This window comes from Ctenopharyngodon idella, chromosome 8 (assembly GCF_019924925.1).
Source record: "Ctenopharyngodon idella isolate HZGC_01 chromosome 8, HZGC01, whole genome shotgun sequence".
Lineage (NCBI taxonomy): Eukaryota > Metazoa > Chordata > Actinopteri > Cypriniformes > Xenocyprididae > Ctenopharyngodon > Ctenopharyngodon idella.
Genome location: NC_067227.1, coordinates 17275900 through 17294929, shown reverse-complemented (window position 1 = coordinate 17294929; position 19030 = coordinate 17275900). Strand labels below are relative to the sequence as shown.

The 19030-nt window shown below is 36.5% G+C and overlaps 1 protein-coding gene across 1 annotated transcript in view; it reads left to right on the top strand.

Moving 5' to 3' along the window:
• Positions 1-9150: 9150 nt before the first annotated feature.
• Positions 9151-19030, top strand: part of sema3ga (sema domain, immunoglobulin domain (Ig), short basic domain, secreted, (semaphorin) 3Ga) — a 21104-nt gene continuing 11224 nt past the window's right edge. Inside the window, 2 exon segments of the mRNA XM_051903123.1 lie at positions 9151-9627; positions 13744-13872. Of these exon segments, the coding sequence (XP_051759083.1) occupies positions 13755-13872 (118 nt within the window). The 5' untranslated portion in view covers positions 9151-9627; positions 13744-13754.

Here is a 19030-nt window from a genome sequence, read left to right as displayed (position 1 = left end):
TCCAGCACACATCTCTTAGGAAATGCATGGATTAAACCCAACACATATTTCCTTTAAAATATGGTAATACATGATCCACGAGGTAAAATTTACTTTACCCTTGTCACCCTGGCTGCATGTTAACCAGTAGCTAAGATCTTGACGAGAGGTCAATGTGTAATGAAGCTTAGATTCGTATGGAAACAGCACTGCTCTCCAAACAGCCGAAGGGCAGGCATTTTTGGGCAGGCCTCAACAGAGGAGTGCCGATGTTGCAATGGTACACTTAAAACCTTTGATTTCATGCTTAATGCAATGCTATAAATATTCCACTAGCAAAGGCCTGCCCTGTTTTTAAATTCAAAGCAGGCAGCGGGTGTAGAGCCATACTAGTGTTATAGGCGATGTAGATACCACATGCTTTATCAAGATTGAAGGAAATATGTGATCTCCACGGAGTATGAGCTTCTGTCCCACCCACTCAAGTGGTTTGGATTGGAAGAATATTGTATAATCAGTATTGGAGAAAATAGAATAGGCTGCCAATTGAAATGTTTAAGATTATGGTTTTTATTTATTTATTTTTATTTTCTTTCATTTTTAAAAAAATATTTAAATTTTTTTTTTTTTTTACATTTTATTTATTTACTTTTTATTTAAATATTTATTGTTAAAATTTAAAATATATTGAATAATTATTATTATAATATATAACAATTATTATGATGTACTTTTGTACTTTTAAAAAATATATAAAATTGTATTTAAAAATATTTCTAAAATATTTTAAGTTAAATAATACCATTTTTTATCTGTATTATTATATTTAGCTGAATACGCTCCACATTCACACTCTTCTTGTGTGTTTACTGTAGGTCCAGTGAATCTCAAAACCTTTTACATTCAAATCATGAATTAATTATATACATTATTTCCATGTTGTTGATCATGGGAGCTTTGAGACTCTTGCTCATATAAGTTATAAATCATGTCACTGTTTTTGTCAGGAAGAAGAGTGTGAGGAACAAAATATCTTAATTTAAACCATTTTACCCATTAAAATTTAAAAAATTATTCCTAGTATTAGTCTCTCTTTACATTTCAGTAAAGTTTCCATAATACCAGACCATTAGATCAAATGAGAAACATTTAAATTATATAAAATCATCTGCCCCATAACTTGCATGTCAAAAAAGTGTACTAAAATAGTCAAATGTGCAGAACTGAAGATAGAAGGTCAACGCGTGAAGGAGACAGAGACAGAGTGTGATGGAGAGAGTGGAAGCGAGGGAATGGAAAGAGTGCGAGATAGACAGAAAGAAAGAATGAAAGAGTGAGATGAATGGTAAAGCTAATTAGCAGCGCTTCTGACAGCCCTGGCAAGCAGATAAATGGTTTTTATCAGAAAGATCATCAGTGGCAGCAGGAGTCGCAGCCTTCAGGCGTCCCCTGCACTCTTTCCACCCGTCTGCCCATCAATATGTGTTTTGACTCACTCTGTAGCGACATATGAGTATTCTGTGCATTCTGTTATTTCATCAAAAACATGCTAAACAAAGTGTGTGTGTATGTGTGTGTTTTTCTGCTTTTGTGTATAAATTACCCATTGCTAGAAGAACATCATGCCTCGGGCAATTGCATTTGTAATCAAGATGAAACTGAAGTGCACTGGGAAAAAAGGGAAAAGGCACCTCAGTGGGACTTTTATCATCCCAAAATCTCATGGCACTGCATCCATCTTTGATGAGGCAGGGTGCTTATACGCTCATCCATCCTGGGCATCCCGTGGGCTGCAGCTAAGGTGCTGACAGATTTATCTCCTAAGACAGATGTATTTTACACTCCCACACCCCTCCAGCTTTTTAACTTTTCCATGCCTCCAGTTTTCCTTTGCTTTTCTCTGCATTTTGGAGGTTAGCTCTAGGGCTGCCCTGGATACTGACTCGTGCGGGAATCTATTGGAGGTGGAGAGAACTGTTCTGAGGAAATGACACATTTTGCTTTAATGGAGTTAAATGGTACTAGGGTCAATGGCATGACATTCATGACATGAAAATACATTAAAATGAGTGGTCCTGGGATTATGTCTTTTTATAAGCTAAAACCGGGAAATGAGTTAGATTATATCGCCCTGAAGTCAATGGGTTTTTGGTTAAATGCCTGAAATAAGGTCTGTGGTGAACAAAAGCAACATAAAATATATCAGTAATAGCCTCATTATGTTTATAATAGCACTCTTGCAAACTATTCAAACTATTCAAAAAAAATGTTTTTAAATAAAGATTGAAAGAGCTGTCAGAAGCTTAATGGTGGCGACTTTGAAGTCATGTGACCGTGGATTAGTTTGTATACAGCAACCTTTAGCTTTTTATTACTTCTTACGATTGTTTATTCATTTAGGCTTTAAAAATCATAAAAATTGTGTTCATTTGTGAAAATTATCATGATGAACAAAACGTGTAAGAATCATAAACCTTTATCGGTCACAGAGCTTATTTTCATCAATAATCCAAAAGCCAATGGAATATATATATATATTATATATATATTTTTTTTTTTTTTTTTTTTTGTCTACAAAAAAATGTCATCACTGCAGCACTTTATTCATAGATTTGTATCTATGTCTCTATTCATTAGTGTAATGATTTGAATAGGCGGTAACACTTTAGAAAACTGTTCCATCATTAATGAATAACTACACAGGAACAAATGAGTAATGCGCTATTAACATTCTAGTAACTACTATTAACTAACGAGAAACTCAGATTAACAAATTAGTAAGTAATAGTGTTCAGTTGAATTAGGTAGTTCCCTAGCTAATCAATAACTACTATTTTTTTCACACCTCCCAGAGAACTACTAAATACAGGCTCATAATTAATGTGAATAATGCATAATGTATAATTAATTCTAAAGTGAAGATCATGGTAACCCAATAGTAATGACTGAAGTATTACCATATCCTGAAGGAATTACTATTTGGATCAGTATTTTAAAGTGAAAGCGTGGTAACTCTCTAGTAATGACTGAAGTCGTTGTAAGCTTTTGAGGTTTTTGAACGTTTATGAGTCAAGTGTTACTACATCCTTCTAAAGGAATTACTAATTATTTGGATCAGTATTCTAAAGTGAGAAGCTCCCTTGTAATTACTGAAGTCTTTTGAGGTTTTTGTACGTGTTTGGATTGTAATTCCTTCCGATGGATTTGGTAACACTTGACTCATTACTAGAGGGTTACCATGATCTTCACTTTAGAATACTGATACAAATAATTAGTAATTCCTTTAGAAGGATGTAGTAACACTTGAGTCATTACTATCCAAAACCTTAATTTCTGAATTACAATTCATTTTTGCTTTGTATCATAAAGTAAAACACGTCAGGGTGGTACAACTGTTCTGATATATAAAAAAATAATAATACTTGAACAAAACTGCAGCTTATTAAAACGCCAGATCATGGGCTCCAACTAACAAGCAAAAAATGCAGAAAAAAGGAACGGCATCACACAGAGGACCCCTGCAGTCCATAGATTTATAAACATAGATGCCTCATTAGTGGCTGTTTCTATGGACCGCTATAGCCATCCGCCATATTGGAAAATATTGGAAGTTGACTGTGCGTCTGCAACAGTAGTTAGACGCATGTATGAATATATCTGCAATAGACTTCAGCAGATGATTTAGCTAAACTAACACAATACAACAAGATGAAGGCATCAGCTAACATGACATTAAAAAGTTCCCATAGTATAAAAACCTGTATCATTTGAGTTAATACATATAAAAACACAAACCAAGACATTCTCACCTGTGAATGTTTATCCCATTTCTTCAGGAATTTAAATCTTGACGGTTTCACAACCAGAAGCTACACAATGTTGTGGCATCATTGATTCGTACTATGAGTGATGACACACTGACCGTTCCAAGATGGCGGGCATGCCAACGTATCTGGAGTGGTCGAATGTGGCATCTACGTACACATATCTATGCTGCAAACCCTCAAAACTGTGTGCCAAGGTCAATAATTTTCTTCAATAAAATATCAGATAATTTGACCTTTTTATGACTAGGAAAGGTCAGTTCAGGTTGTACAATACCATGTGGTGTGACCTAATGATATTTATGATTTAATAATTAATGATACTTGTATTTGTTTGAAAATAATAATTAAACCATATGATACTAACATGAATACAAGTAGTCCATTTCTAAGAACTTGTAAATCACATATTTTAAACTACATTTATTAAAAGATTTTTCCTTTTATTTATTGTGGAGACTCTTATATGTTATTGACCCACTAGTCTACTTTGAAAATGAATCCCTCCCCAACCCAAAACATGCACTGACGCATAGCCTACAGTGTTTCATAGAAGTGCGGCCTGGATTGATAAACGCCACATACCCATGATGATAAATTTGTTGTTGTAACTCTTGCTTTGAGCCTGCAAATCCCTCTTTATACATTCCAGTGAAAGAAAGACAATAATTTCCCAAATACAAAAACCCACTGACTTGCTGACCATGTATGAGAACATATAGGCCTACTACTCTATCACTTTACTGATGAAAACGTGACAATTTTTGAAGACCAAATGCATTTGAGCTCTTTAAAATTTAAATACAGCCTTTTTCAATCTTTACAATGCATATTAAATCAAATAAACGAAACTTTAAAGGAGGATAAATCATGTGCTCTTCCACACAAAGGAGAGAGTTCAAATTTAGTGCTTTCACAAACATGAGACGGTCACTCAAAAGGTCTGTCAAAGTTAGTAACAAAAGGAAAAATATAGCTGTAACATTAGGTCATCAACTTTTGAGTTACCATAGCAACAGCATGTTCAGACAAGACACAAAGGTCACATGTGAATTAGAAAATAACTAGGATGCGTACAAGTCAAAATTCTCATTCTTTTTCATGCCACACCGTGTTGATTCTTTGTATTTTCTCACCAGTGTGAGTTTTTATAAATAACCTCATATATTAGGCAATTAAACTTCACTTGTTTACGTAGATGGTTGTGAAACTACGGACTGTGTGAAGTGTCTCTGACGTGGGAGAATGAGGGGCTGAATGGAAGATAGTGGAGCTGGTGGGGCTCAGTGCATTGCGGGTTAAAATCACACGGAAACCTGAACTTAAAGCTGACTTGAGTCACTTCCTCTCAGAGGAGAATAAAGGATGCCTCCCACAAAGACAGAGAAAGACAAGAAACCACCTCCACATCCGCAGCAGTATAAGAAAAGGGCACATTGTGTGATGTCATGAAAAGCAGAGCGTCTTTTTAATCAGCTGAAAAGGAAATGGTAAAACTTTTTACACGCCCTTCCACTGACTTTTGAATTATATATAAAGGCAATATACAACATTTGCACATTTAGACTGCACGGGCATCCTAATGTGTGCCAGAGTGTCAGAGGCCCTAGATAAAAACGTTCACCAATGGCCTTTTGTCTCTAAAATACCGAGTCGCAAGTTTTTTTGTGCAAAAGAAGCATCCTTTCACCCAACCCACCCCCTCTGTTGTGTTTTGTCCCCGTCGTCGTGAGTCACGCAGCTGGACGCAAAAGAACTTTGGGAATTTCAGAAGACTTTCTGGTGGGACAAATGGATCCACCACAAATGCACTGCAGTGGGTCTCCTACACAACGGCTTGACAACTGTCTGTCAGTCACTGTTTACAGCAGTTAGGAATGAGGCGAGAAAGATGGACAGGACAGACCACATAGATTTCATACCATGTACAGTGCACAGCATAAATGAGTACACCTCCTCTGAAACTTCTGAAAGTCAGCAATTACTCAATTACATAGAAGACATGTTAGGGTTCTTCAGAGATATAATGTTCCAGCAAGTCTGCTTAATCAATTACAAAAGAAGCATGTCAAAATTATTCAGGAAAGTAAGATTTTCTTATCAAGGTGATAGAATGTTGTGTAGCAAAAATGAGTACACCCTCCTTAAAGTTACTAAATAAAACGAAATAAAAATTTTCTTGTGTAAGTTTAAGGCAATGTTTGATCAACAGGTAAGTATGTTGAACCAAAACATTTAAAGAGAAGTAATTTCTTGACAATTAAAAGTGTTATATAGCCCACTGAATCATTCTCAGACTTAATGCTGACAACAATGGAAGCACTTGGGAGAGAACTGTCAGGAGACTTATTTCTTAGCACAAAAGAGGATTACCAAATCAATGTTTTAAGTGTGAAAATATAGCAAAAGTAACACAGAAATTCAAAAACAATGGACTTGTGACAAGGCCCCTGAAATAATCAGGCCTTCATTTTAAGCTTTTCATTTAGTGATGAGGGATTTTTTTGCTAGACAAAGAGCAGGAGAAATACCAAGCAAGTGTCTCAGAGCCAGCAAAAGCTATGAAAAGAGTGACTGTTTATCTCACAGAGTAAGATGGTGCCTGCAGAAATGACATGCATGGTAGTTGTTCTCACTGGAACTACCTACTGTAGCCAAAGCATAATAAAGTCAGTTAGCCATTTCCAAAGCCCATATTTACAAAATATAGATTCTGGGAATCAATACTCTGGTCTCATGAGACCAAATCAATCATTTTGGATCTAACGGCATCCAAAATGTTATGGTGTTGCTAGAGGAGGAGTACAGTGAGAAGTGCCTGGTTCCCACAGTAAAGTTCAGTGGTAGTAAAGCTCTTATATAGGGATGTATGAGTGCTGAAGGTGTGAGGGAGTTGTGCTTTATCAATGCTGTCATGAATTCCCACACCACTGTGTAATTTAATACACAAACTTGAAACAGAAGATGTTACCCTTTCCTCTTTCCCTGCATTGTTGGGCATTTTTTCAACATGACAATGAGGATATGCATTCTCCCAAGGTGAAAAACCTTCTGTGGACATGTATTGCACTCAATCTTAACACTCTTGAGCACCTGTGGGGGATTCTGTAGAGACGAGTTGAGCAACACTCCCCATTAAAGATCAGGGCATTTAAGGAGCTCATCATCCAGGAGTTAAACAGAACAGATGTGACAATTTGTCATGGACTTGTACACTCCGTGCCAAGAAGGGTCAGAGCAGTATATTCAAAATTATAGAGGGCATCCTAAGTACTAGAATATTATACATTTGTTGAATTAAATCTAGGGTGTACTCATTTCTGCAATCCTTAATTTAAACAAAATTGGCTAATTTACTTATTTTATGGCTATTAATGGCATACATTTCTCAGTTTTTATTATGTATATGTTTAATACATTTTAGTTTTACCATCTTTCCATGAATTGTATTAGTGATCATAAAGAAAATACATCTTTTGTATTTGTTCAGAGGGGGTGTACTCATTTATGCTGTGCACTGTACACAATGCTGAACTGTTGGCGCTTTTGTACATTTTGAACAGTGGAATGAATTAAATGTTATTTTTACAAAATACATAACTTTTTCCCCCCTTAAAATTAAGATTTGAAGGCTCAATATGTAAGATTTTTGGATTAAAATATCCAAAAACCACTAGAACAATGTTGTATGTTTTGTTGACTTATATTTTGTGTACTTATATTATCCCAAATGTTTCCAAGAATGTTTAAATCCAGAGAAATAAGCAATTTTAACCAGGACAAGGACCATGTCCGTGTGTCGCCTTTCAATGACATCATACCCGCGTTACCCTCAATTTCCCTAACCCTAAACGCCAAAGATGCTTTAATATATTATGTGTTTTTATTAGACAGGTGAGCAACTGTTTGGATACATTAATCAACAGAAAACTAATCATTGTTATATAGCTCAACATAAGTCTTATTGTTTAAATCTCATTTTCTTGATTTACCGTGAGTACTATGTTTACCATGCCTAATATTGAAATAGCTTACTGTAGTGTGCAACAAGTGTCTCATAGTAGCCGCTGAGTGAACACACAGAGTAGCATTATAACAACTTTCAACACACAAATGTATCTAATATGATAAAACAGCGCTGCGTTACCCCACATACGCATGACGGTCGTCTGTGGGATAATAAAAGCTCCACTGCTGTCAAGCCGCATGTCTCTGTCGCGCTTGTCTCTCATTAGGGACTTTAAGCAACAGCTGTTGATGGAACGGCAACGGCGACCAAAAGTAAACTGTCAACTGCCGTAGCTAAAGAACGCAAAAATCGCTAAGCAACAACAAAGAGGACGCCGTGGATCATTTAAGCATTTGACATAGTAAACAATACATTACATGTAAATAAAAGCAAGAGAATGGTTGCTTTTGGCATTAAATGACATATAGATACAACTAAAATACCACATAACCATAGAACATAACATTTACTTATCTAACCTGTCACGTATTATCGACTACGGCAAATCGGCTATTCTCCCGTAGTAGACGGTTACAGTAGAACGTCAAGAAGTAGCAGTTAACTTTGCGCATGCGCAACAGAACGCCAGAATGCCGTTGTATCAGCAGCTGCTGCTTAAAGTCCCTAATAGCAATCGCTACAGCAGCCTTGTTCCACTTCGATGGTTTTCAGCCACACCCTGCTTCATACAGTAATGTTAATAAATCTTTAATACATTAGCTCATGAATATGATTTTGCCCGAGTCCCGTCGGATTCTTTTCCGCCGGCTGTGGACGCGAAGACCTCCCATGATTCCACGAAATCAAGGCGTCATCAAGCTATGCCTTTGTTTTGAATAAGCGACCTCTAGTGGTGAAAAACTACATATTGTGCCTTTAAGAAGTCAGGCCAATAAAGTTATAATATATACTTTTTTAATTATAACTTTATTATATATGCAACAACTCTTGGGTAAACAAGTAAACACAATAAAACTGTTCTAATGATCAATGTCAGATTATGGCAAGTTGTCACGTGTTTTATATCTTGTAATTTCATAAAAGTATTTATTTTTGCCTTGATTTCACAGAATTATAGGAGGTGTTGTCTTCACGTCTACAGCCGGTGGAAAAGAATCAAGCTACGCCTTTGTTTTGAATAAGCGACCTCTAGCGGCGAAAAACTACATATTGTGCCTTTAAGAAGTCAGGCCAATAAAGCTATAATATATATATATATATATATATATATATATATATATATATATATATATTTGTAACTTTATTATATATGCAATAAATATGATTGAAGGCGGTTCGCTGGGGAGCAGTGCTGAGGGGGGCTGGACCGTGACACTTCACCGGCGGAATAAACCAAACACCTGCCACCGCGCAGACTTTCAACAACTAGTCGTGCAGCGTGGTGGAGCTTACGTGACAAGACGACGAACACATCTTCTGTTTTGTATTCAAACTGGCAAACGCTGGAGATATTGTCACGAAAACAGCAAAACACCTCTTGCTTTTGTTGCCTTTATCTCCTCAACTGTCCAGATAACATCTTAGAAGTATCCTGAGGAATTTCGTGCACAAACTGCAACTTTTATCGCCGTTTTTTCGGAATCACTGACACGCCCCAAAAGTGGGAATTCAAAAGGCTAGAGCTATATAAGCTCTTATGATTTTATGAGAAGGTTTTTGACGAATCTCAGAGTTTAAGGCACGAGCTGTGCTCACAGAGACGGTAAGGAATGTAACGATAACATCTCACCTGAGCCTCAAGACACCAAATACACGGAGCAACAGACCGACTGAGCCACAAAACCAACAAATCAGGTGAATATACAGTACTTCTCTTATAGAGATAAACATTTTTAAACTTTACAGTCAGAGTTGATGAGAGTTTTTGGCTTCAGGTGGATGGCACGGAATTCGTTGGTCAGGATGAAAAAAATATATGAAAGATGTAGTTTTTGTTATTGTTTGACAATACGTCAGTTGCAAATTGGTGCGAACATGCCGAATTTTCATCATAGCAATAGTGTTTACATTTTACTTTCATAATGTCGTTTTCTGATTTTAAAATATTGGAATATTACTTTTAAAATCCATTTAAATTAATGTTATAGAGAAACTGCATACAGAAAAAGGAACATATAATCCAATAATTTTGCCTAAAATTAAGATAAACTGATTTAGCAGGGGGTTCGCTATTTGAGGATTTGGATACATTGAATTCAGGTTAATATAACCCTTTTTCGTACATAAAATATAACCTGTACGCACATTTTCCAGATGGTTCTTTGTGCGTTTAGCCATACAGTATGGCATATCCAAGCTTGGACTTGATTCTTTCAGTATTATATGAACAGTTTTAATGAAAGGAACCAAAATATCCCTTGAACGTTAGTTCATAAAGTTTTGCATAAAATAATTAATTTATTTTGCAGATACTCTTTATTTATAGAGATAATCAGTTAACAATTCATATCATAATTTTAATTGGTAAGTTTCCTATGAATATAAAGCTTATAATTGAAAAGCTGCAATTAACATTACAGAGCAATTTGTCCTGCAAACTAGAATCAAATCACTCTACATCTGACAACACCTTACGATTTTATGTGTTTTATACATAGTACTCTTTTTGTATATTTGGACTTTAAGAAAGAGAAATACAGTAGTCTGACATTTTGTTATTCACAAAAAAGGGGGCAAAAATGGACACGTTGGAGTTGGATTTAATGGACGTCATAGATTGCGCTTGAGCATCCATAATTCATATTCTGGCCATTCCGGCAGAGGACGACTGATGCATAATTCATGCTAACAAGAAAGTATAACAGTTTACACCTGTGAAGTTCCACTGAAAATTTAAAACAGCAAATATGCCGCTTAACAGTTTACTTGAGAGATTTAGGTTTGCATATTTTTGAGTAAGTAGATGGAAATGACTTGCATTCAGGTAAAGGCTTCTCTCTCTCTCTCTCTCTCTCTCTCTCTCTCTCTCTCTTTCTCTCTCTCTCTCTCTCTGTCAGGTTAAATGTTTAGCAATGGTTGTGTGTATGTATGTATGTGTGTCTGTGTGTGTGTGTGTGTGTGTGTGTGTGTGCTTTCTTCCCTTTCCCCTCAAACCAGTGCCAGAACCAACATGTAAGAACACCTGAGTGACTGATGCTGAATATGTGAAGGAGAGGAGACATAAAACAAATCTGATCTTGCATGGTGTGAGTTTCATCAAGAGCCAATGAAACACAGTAAAACATCAGAGGTTGTTTGATATCAGGTTCAAAAGTGAGGATGCTTTGAGCTGGAAAAGATGATATCAATTATTTGTTGGTTTTCGTAGCCCCTCAGATCGAGATCACAAATGTGCGTTTGCAGCTTTCAGACCAATAATTCTTTGCTCTTGTCTAATGCTAACACAGCAACTATGATCCCAGTCTGATGTCTACAGAGCCATGATACACATCTACATGAACATACAGAGAGATAACCATCTTAAGTGCCTTTTTTTACTCTCCGCTCTCATTTACCAACTTTTCTATGCAGTCTACGGTTCTCTATCTCTCTCTCTCTCTCTCTATGTCATCTTGCAGTTTGGACATGTAGTACATTCCTGGACAAGCCCCTAGACGCACTTTGAATGTGAATTTGAACCAGTGACAGCTGGCAGAGCCTGGACCGGTGTTTGTGTTTGTGTGTGCACGCGTGAGTTTGTGGAAAAGGATTAAGCAAGTTGCCTAGTGTCAAAACTTTTGCCTCCACATGTACTTTAGGTAAAACAAACAAAGAGCTGAGAACAAATCTGTGGTCTACACACAGGTGCAGATATGTAAGTTGGCATAGCTGATTTAATTCTCTGATGAAGAGAATGCATGGACATGCAAATCCCAAGTATGCGGGTGCCTGCTGTGCTGACATCACCCACGTACATCACCAGCCAGCTGATGATGTCATAAACAGGAGCCCAGGATCAGTACCTGATGGAAACTGATCTAAAAGAGGCAGCAGTTGCAGCCCTGGACTCCAGCGAGATCTTCCATGTTATAACAATGAGCAGCGTGAGGGGGCTTTGCAGCAGCTTGGACTGATTTGCCACCTCCAGCTTTTCCTAGGCACATGGCACCATAAGCTCTTTTTCAAAAGCAGTGATTTTTTTGGTCAATGACCACAGCATTTTTGTTTTTTGGGGGATCAATTCATTTATTCTGAAGTACATTAAATACGCAGTTCATACATAAAGTGATGGGAATTCACTAATGAATTACAATTATTTTGTTTTTTTATTTTTTTAATAGAGCGTGAATTTAAAATGTCAGGTTGATACAACTGTTATAATGAAGAAAAAAGCCTCATTAACAGAAAACCTTAAATAATTCAACGAGAACCTATGAGTATTCGTATGTATTTTTATGTAAAGTGTGGTTCTCCCACACGTACATTTAATTACGTTCCCATAAACACTAAAACGTACAGTCTTATTGAAAGTATTGACAACACTAAACGTAAATTATTTATTTATGAACAACTTTCCAGACATACCAAAGTGTATGAATACTTATTTATGAATATTAAAATCGTGGAATTAATATCTTGATTCTATTGTAGTCAATTGTCATATCAATGACATTATGTTTTCATTCGCATTTATTTAACACAGTTTACTCATCTACTTAATATGAAATTATAACATTTCGCTCTGTTCTGTGTGACTTCAAACTCGAAGGATTACATAATGTTAAACAAGACTACACTCTAAAACCTTAAACTAAATCATTTTCTGTAATCGTTTAACTATTATTAATCATATAATATTTTGTTTGCTGTGGGACATAAAGGGTGTTTTCTCAGTATATTCCTATGCTGTGACTGAAAATATAACCATAAGATACACCAAAAACACAAAGTAAATTCACAAGAGTAATCAATTTTATTAGTGTGCTGTAATCCAAATCTTTAGAATCCATACGACTGAGGAACAGACCCAAATTCAAGCCTTTATTCAGTGATCTTCATCTCCATTCTCAGAATCGACCATAAACATCAAATCCCGCACTCGTTACAAATTAAAAAATTGGAAGCTTTACGACACAATTTACGGCAGTGGTACCAAAGGCACATTGGATCTCGCCTTTTCGTCACAGCTTCGACATGCCGTGTTTTGGGTGATGTCCACTTGAATGAGAAATTTGAGCCTTCAGAGAGTGGATCGGAATAACATTTTTTTCTACACATTTCTGTCCATTACGTTTTATATATTCTTTTTATATTATCTATTAAATGGTTGTGTTTGGGTTTGGGGGTAGGGTTAATGTATCTAAAATATATCTATAAAATGGTAAAAGGGCAATTATACAGTCAGGGCTGTGTTTATCAAAAGCATCGTAAGCCTAAGCAGATCATAGAACCATTGGCAGTGGATCCAGTGGTCGTAGAGACCAATGGTGCCATTTGGTGCCTTAGCTCACAATGCTTTTGAAAAACAGCCCTGTGCAGTTGCACCGAGTGGATAAAGTTGATTAACAGCACCTGTTTTTCCTAAAATAAAACTGACACCATGTATCATAAATGCTGACCATCTAATGCAGGCCTGAAACCTCTGTCTTTGCATGGAGTTGAATGGAGGAAGGTGTGACAGGCTGGGATTTGTCTGGCTGTTAAAACTCCAGGCTAAATTTACAACAGTAGTAGAGTACAGTATTTATGTTTGCTTTCTGTTCCTTCTGTTGTCTGTCTAAATCGAACTGTCTCCGTCTCTCTTCCTCGTCTTCATCCTCTCATTTACGTCCAAGCTATTTTTTCCTCCTCTCGTCCTTCGTCTGTCCTTCCTTTGTCATTTCAGCCTCTTCCTTTGTCGAAATCAATGATAAATTTAGCCTCTGTTTTGCTTTTCTTTCTATGTCCACCTTGTTTTATTTTCTTTTCTTTCTTTTGTGTGGGTTTGTATAGGTTGCCTGCAAATGGGTCTAACCATGAGAGTTATGGAAACAAGACTCCTCCTGTTGCTGTGGGCTTTGTTTGTGTTTGAAGTGGCCTGCACACATCGCTCCGCTCCCAGAGTGCACCTGGCTTTTAAAGGTGAGCGCAAACATTATTCATTACCTGTCTAAGCATACTCAGCCTCTCTCTTTCTCTTTTGCATACACCCACATGCCCATGCATACACACACACACATTTAGTCTAAATGAGGACATACCAGGCTTCTATTGTGGTTATATAAAGCTAGTTATATACAGTATGCTATAGACTAACCATAACCCACACCCTATGTCTTGAAGAAAACATTTTAGTTGTCTCCCACATGACATACTATGCACTTAAACTACACACTATGTACTTTACTGTGTAGTATATGACATTAAGACAAGTTTGATAGTCCCTCCCTCTCAGCTACGTAATTAAAGCTGTTAAGTGCATGAAGTGTGCAACGTTCCACACTTTTTTTTTTAAGATTTATTTTTGCCTGTATTATGATAGGACAGTAAGCAGACAGGAAGTGAAGTGGCAGAGAGAGAGAGGGGGACAGAATTGGGAAAGGTCCGCGAGCTGGGACTCGAACTCAGGTTGCCTGAAGCCCAACGGCACTATATGTCAGCGTGCTGCCCACAAGGCTATCGGTGCCGACTCAACGTTGTCACCCTCCATACGTCATCAGGGATGTGTCATTTCAGAAAATTAACCATTAAAAAAAAATTACCGTTATTCCTTGTGAGTCATAAATTATGGTAATGTATTTATGATTTGGATTGTAATGGTTACTTTTCTGAAATGAGGCAGCCTCAATGACGTATGCGGCCGACAAATGAGACAGAATTTGTTTTTTTGTTTTTTTTCGGTTAGTGCATCATCTGGGTATTTGAAGTGTACTTCTTAGTTATTGTTGGAATTTTTTGGACTAATTATACTACAAAACAACATAGAATAGTATGCATAAGTATTCAAGTTGGGACGCACCTTTGTAGAATAATAATAAAAAAAAACATTTATTTTATGTATGAATCATGTATCCAGTTGAGGATGTATTCGGATGTATATAGGAAGGTTTTGTCAGATTTAGTTTGTAGGAAAAATTGTATTCCCAAACTATAGTTAATTATGTACACACACACACACACACACGTAAACGTGTTTTCATAGTTTCCTTTCCAGTGCCAGGCATTTCTTGGCTGAAAACAAATGGTGGATGTTGTCAGCACGGTTGAGGTGGGGTACATGTGTCCTCAACGGAGCGTATTCCAGAGAACCACCGATTCCTGTATATTGTTTATTGTTGAAAATTTCAAAAGCTCATAGTAATATTTGTCGTTTCCTAGATTTCAAACATTAGCTATCATTCATTATTTGTCAGCAAAATAATGTGTACTGTAATTTCAAATATTTATTCATTTAATCCATTTAATTGTCACCACAGTCAGAAAGAAAATCAGACAGGGTTGACAACCGATGGCTGAAATTTAAAATATATTTAAAATATATTACGTATTGAGTCTGAGGACAGGTAGTTTTAGGGGTCATAATTCATAAGACATTATTTTGATAAAAAGAAAATCAGGTAACACTAGGATCCAATTCTCACTATAAACTAGTTGCTTATTAGCATGCATATTACTGGTTATTAGTACTTATAAAAAGCATATTAATGCCTTACTCTGCATGACTATATTCTACATCCCATTATCCTGCCCAATACCTAAACTTAACAACTACCTTACTAACTATTAATGAGCAGTAATTAGGAGTTTATTGAGTCATAGATAATAGTTAGTAAACATTGAGAATTGGACCCTAATCTAAAGTGTGACCGAAAATCAAATTACATTTGTGATAAGAACATTCTAGTGATCATCCCTTATTCATTTCATAGTGGAAATGTTGATATTATAAAAGCCAATGGCAGGTATAGATGTCACAAGATCCAGTGCCATAACTCCTTATGTGAGGTTTGCAGCTCCTTTTGCATGGGTTCATCATCTTATCCTTGTTTGCTGTTCTCATTCATTTCTTTTGGTTTATAGTATCTTTATCTTTAAGGGGAATCTGACAGAGATTCCTTGTGGTGGAGAAGTTATGAGGGATATTCCCGCAGACTCTTTCCCACCATCTTCCTTTGATAATTGTACATCTTCAAAGCGTATATAAGTTTTAAATCAAAGTCATTTTGAACAAGTATAGTCATTGTCAGCTGTCAAGCTAACTGTCACCCCTGTTCTTGACAAACACATACACATTTATGCAGTCACTTCATACACACACATTAGTGCAACTAATGCATACATGTATCCACATGTAACGCAGCAATTTGGAAGCGGGTTGAAATATGGGCTGCTTAACACATATATATCACTTAAGAGGAATCCTCTCATATAATGTTTCATCTGAATAAGCTGAAGGTGGAGAGGTGAATACCACTGTGCCACATAATTACCCTAAAGATTATGGAGCGGCCCGTCTCTCATGTATGTGGGATTATAACCCTGCACATGATTGTTTGGAAAGTACTCTGAGATTAAAAACAGCGGTGAACATAAAAATCCAGCAACCCACCAAAATATAAGCACAGTTTTGGATTTGTTTTTGTTGTACCAGGCAGACTGTAAACAACTTTTTCCAATAGCCACATTTTCCCCAAGTCAGTCCATTTTAGTTTGCTATTTCCGTGGGGCCTCATTCTTTGCTATGGTACAATAACTATGACCTACATAAAAAGCTGACTTGACTTGAGTTAGCACTCAAAGCTACCATTGTTGGCCTTTCTTTGAATATTCTGAGGTTGTTTTTAGGTCATTTGGCAAAGTTGACAAGGATATTTTTGGAATAAATTTCCTCAGAAAACTTGCTCTGTATAAACACAAAGAACAAGAGCAATGTGTCAAGACCTGTTTGTCGATTGACATTCCATTTGGACTCAAGCTTGGAAACGGAACAAATTATCTCTTCTAGTGAACCTTCTAGAATTTACAAATGTATTATTATTATCTAATTTTCATCTCATCTCATTTTATTCTTTGTAGGGATGCACAAAATTTTGGTACCGTATTGATTTTTTTAAAAAAATGATTGGCATCAGTCTATAGTAAACACTAATTTTCAATATGCTGTCATCTAACACTCAAAGTTAATCTTTAAAAACACTAAAAATGTATTAACGCTGTTAAATGTAATCTTTACCAAATCTCAGAACCCATTTTCACACTGTACATAATATTGTTGTGATTCCTAAAATCACTTGTACTAAAACAATTATTTTTAGTATTTTATTTTTAATTTAGACAAAATTGTAAACATTTTTATCCTGGTTATTTATTGGTTATTATCCAGAATTTTATTATCGTTGCGTCCCTCGTTTTGTTGCAGGAAAACCTGAGGTGGGACGTGAAATGGTCTGATGATGGTTATGGACAACTGACAATAATAAAACTTTCATTGCCTCATAACCACTAAATAGAGATTCTCCTATTTTACAGTGAATGGTTTTTGGTGCCTCAATTCTTAGTGACCCTTGAGATTTGGAGAATTCAATTGACCTTCCTGTTCTTCACAAACAATCCAATCAAGATGTGGGTTAAATGTGCCTTGAAGGAAATTCATAAGGATGTTAGCAGGATTCATGGAAAAAGAAAAGCTGTTTCCAATATCAATCACCTCATGTTTCATATTTCCAATTGCCCCGGGCTCATATTTCTCCTGATAAAACCTAATTGAAGAGATGACCGGGCTGAATTACACGCCCTCAGTAATTTGGATCTAACTAGTTATTGTTAGCTTTGTCTTGTCTTTCATCACCCGTCCCTGTAATTTCACTGAAACTCTTTGGCTCTGATCCAGTCAGTTTCTGCGCTGCCATTTTCCTCATTTGCAATGTATTTTACCCCTGCCAGGAAAGATCCCCCTTCCACTATTAAACCCCCTCTCACCCTCAACCCCACCCTCTCCTTCAGATCCAGAATAGCTGGGCGGAAAAATCCACTTGTCTCATTGGCCTCTCTATTTTCTGCTGTTATCTGAGATGGATTGTTCATTGTTTGCTACCGGGATGGTCTTTGTTTTGGAGGCGCCTGCAGATGAGGGAAGGTCTTTGTGTAACTCTAGAAAGTGTACCCAGCTAGAGACTATGAGAAACTGGCAGAAAGAGTGAAAGAGGAACGTGATATTCTACAATGGCCCTAGTGCGTCCAGTGTATAATCTTACCTCATTATGATTATGCATTTTTCTACGGCTGTCGATCAATTTAATAATTTATTCAGATTATGATACGCTGATTAAATAATAAAATTATTGAAAATGACTTTTAATTATTATAATTTAAAGATATTATGCTATTGTGTGCTGAGTAACTATATTTTAAATATAATATATAATAATATATTTTTGCATAATATTGATAGAAATTTGAATAATTGATTTATTTTAGCAAATAAAATGTTCAGAATTTTTTTATTTGAGTTTAGACAAAATATTTTTAAAAGTTTTTATCTCATAAAATGTTTAATTTATATTATGTTTAGTTATATTTTGAGAAAGTAGACAAGACTGTGTATTGAGTCCCTGTTGAATTCACAACAAAGACTTCCTGCAGGATGTTGTATCACTAGATCTTGCGTGCCTCACCTTTGTACCAGCGTCTTTCACCCGTGATTGTAATAAACCCTGTGCTGTGTCCACTTTGGTTCACTGCTGGTTTGGCAGTGGTGCTATGTCCGGTGTTCTTTCCTGACGGTAAAGGGAAGAGAGGGGAACAGGATTGTACACGAACCCTTTCCCTTTTGCCCACCCAGTTCCGTGTTCAACAGATATCCGATCATTAGCAGTTATTTTAGCACCTCTCCAGAGCATCCTGTAAACACACACTCACAGACACACACTCAAACATATAGGCTCTTTACTTTTACAACATTAAAGTCGTCATCAAAATGCCCACATTTCCTGTGCATAAACGTTTCCGTGGGTGTATAAACATCCCTACGGATGATCGTCTATGGAAAGATGACAAAGCTCATTGACAAATTTGTTCTCTGCTTGTAATTTCAAGTTTTGGTAAGTGCCAGTTAAAGGCAGCCTTACATTGCACTGTGAAAGGCTACAGTGAGCTTGAATTAAGCTTCATTTGAATGCTCAGAACATTTACAGGCACTGCCACCCAGTAGGTCAGCGCTTGAAATATTCAGCCCTTAAAAGCTCATCAGACACACTGAAAATGGCTCAAGCTTTTTAACCCACTCTTACATTCCTTTTGA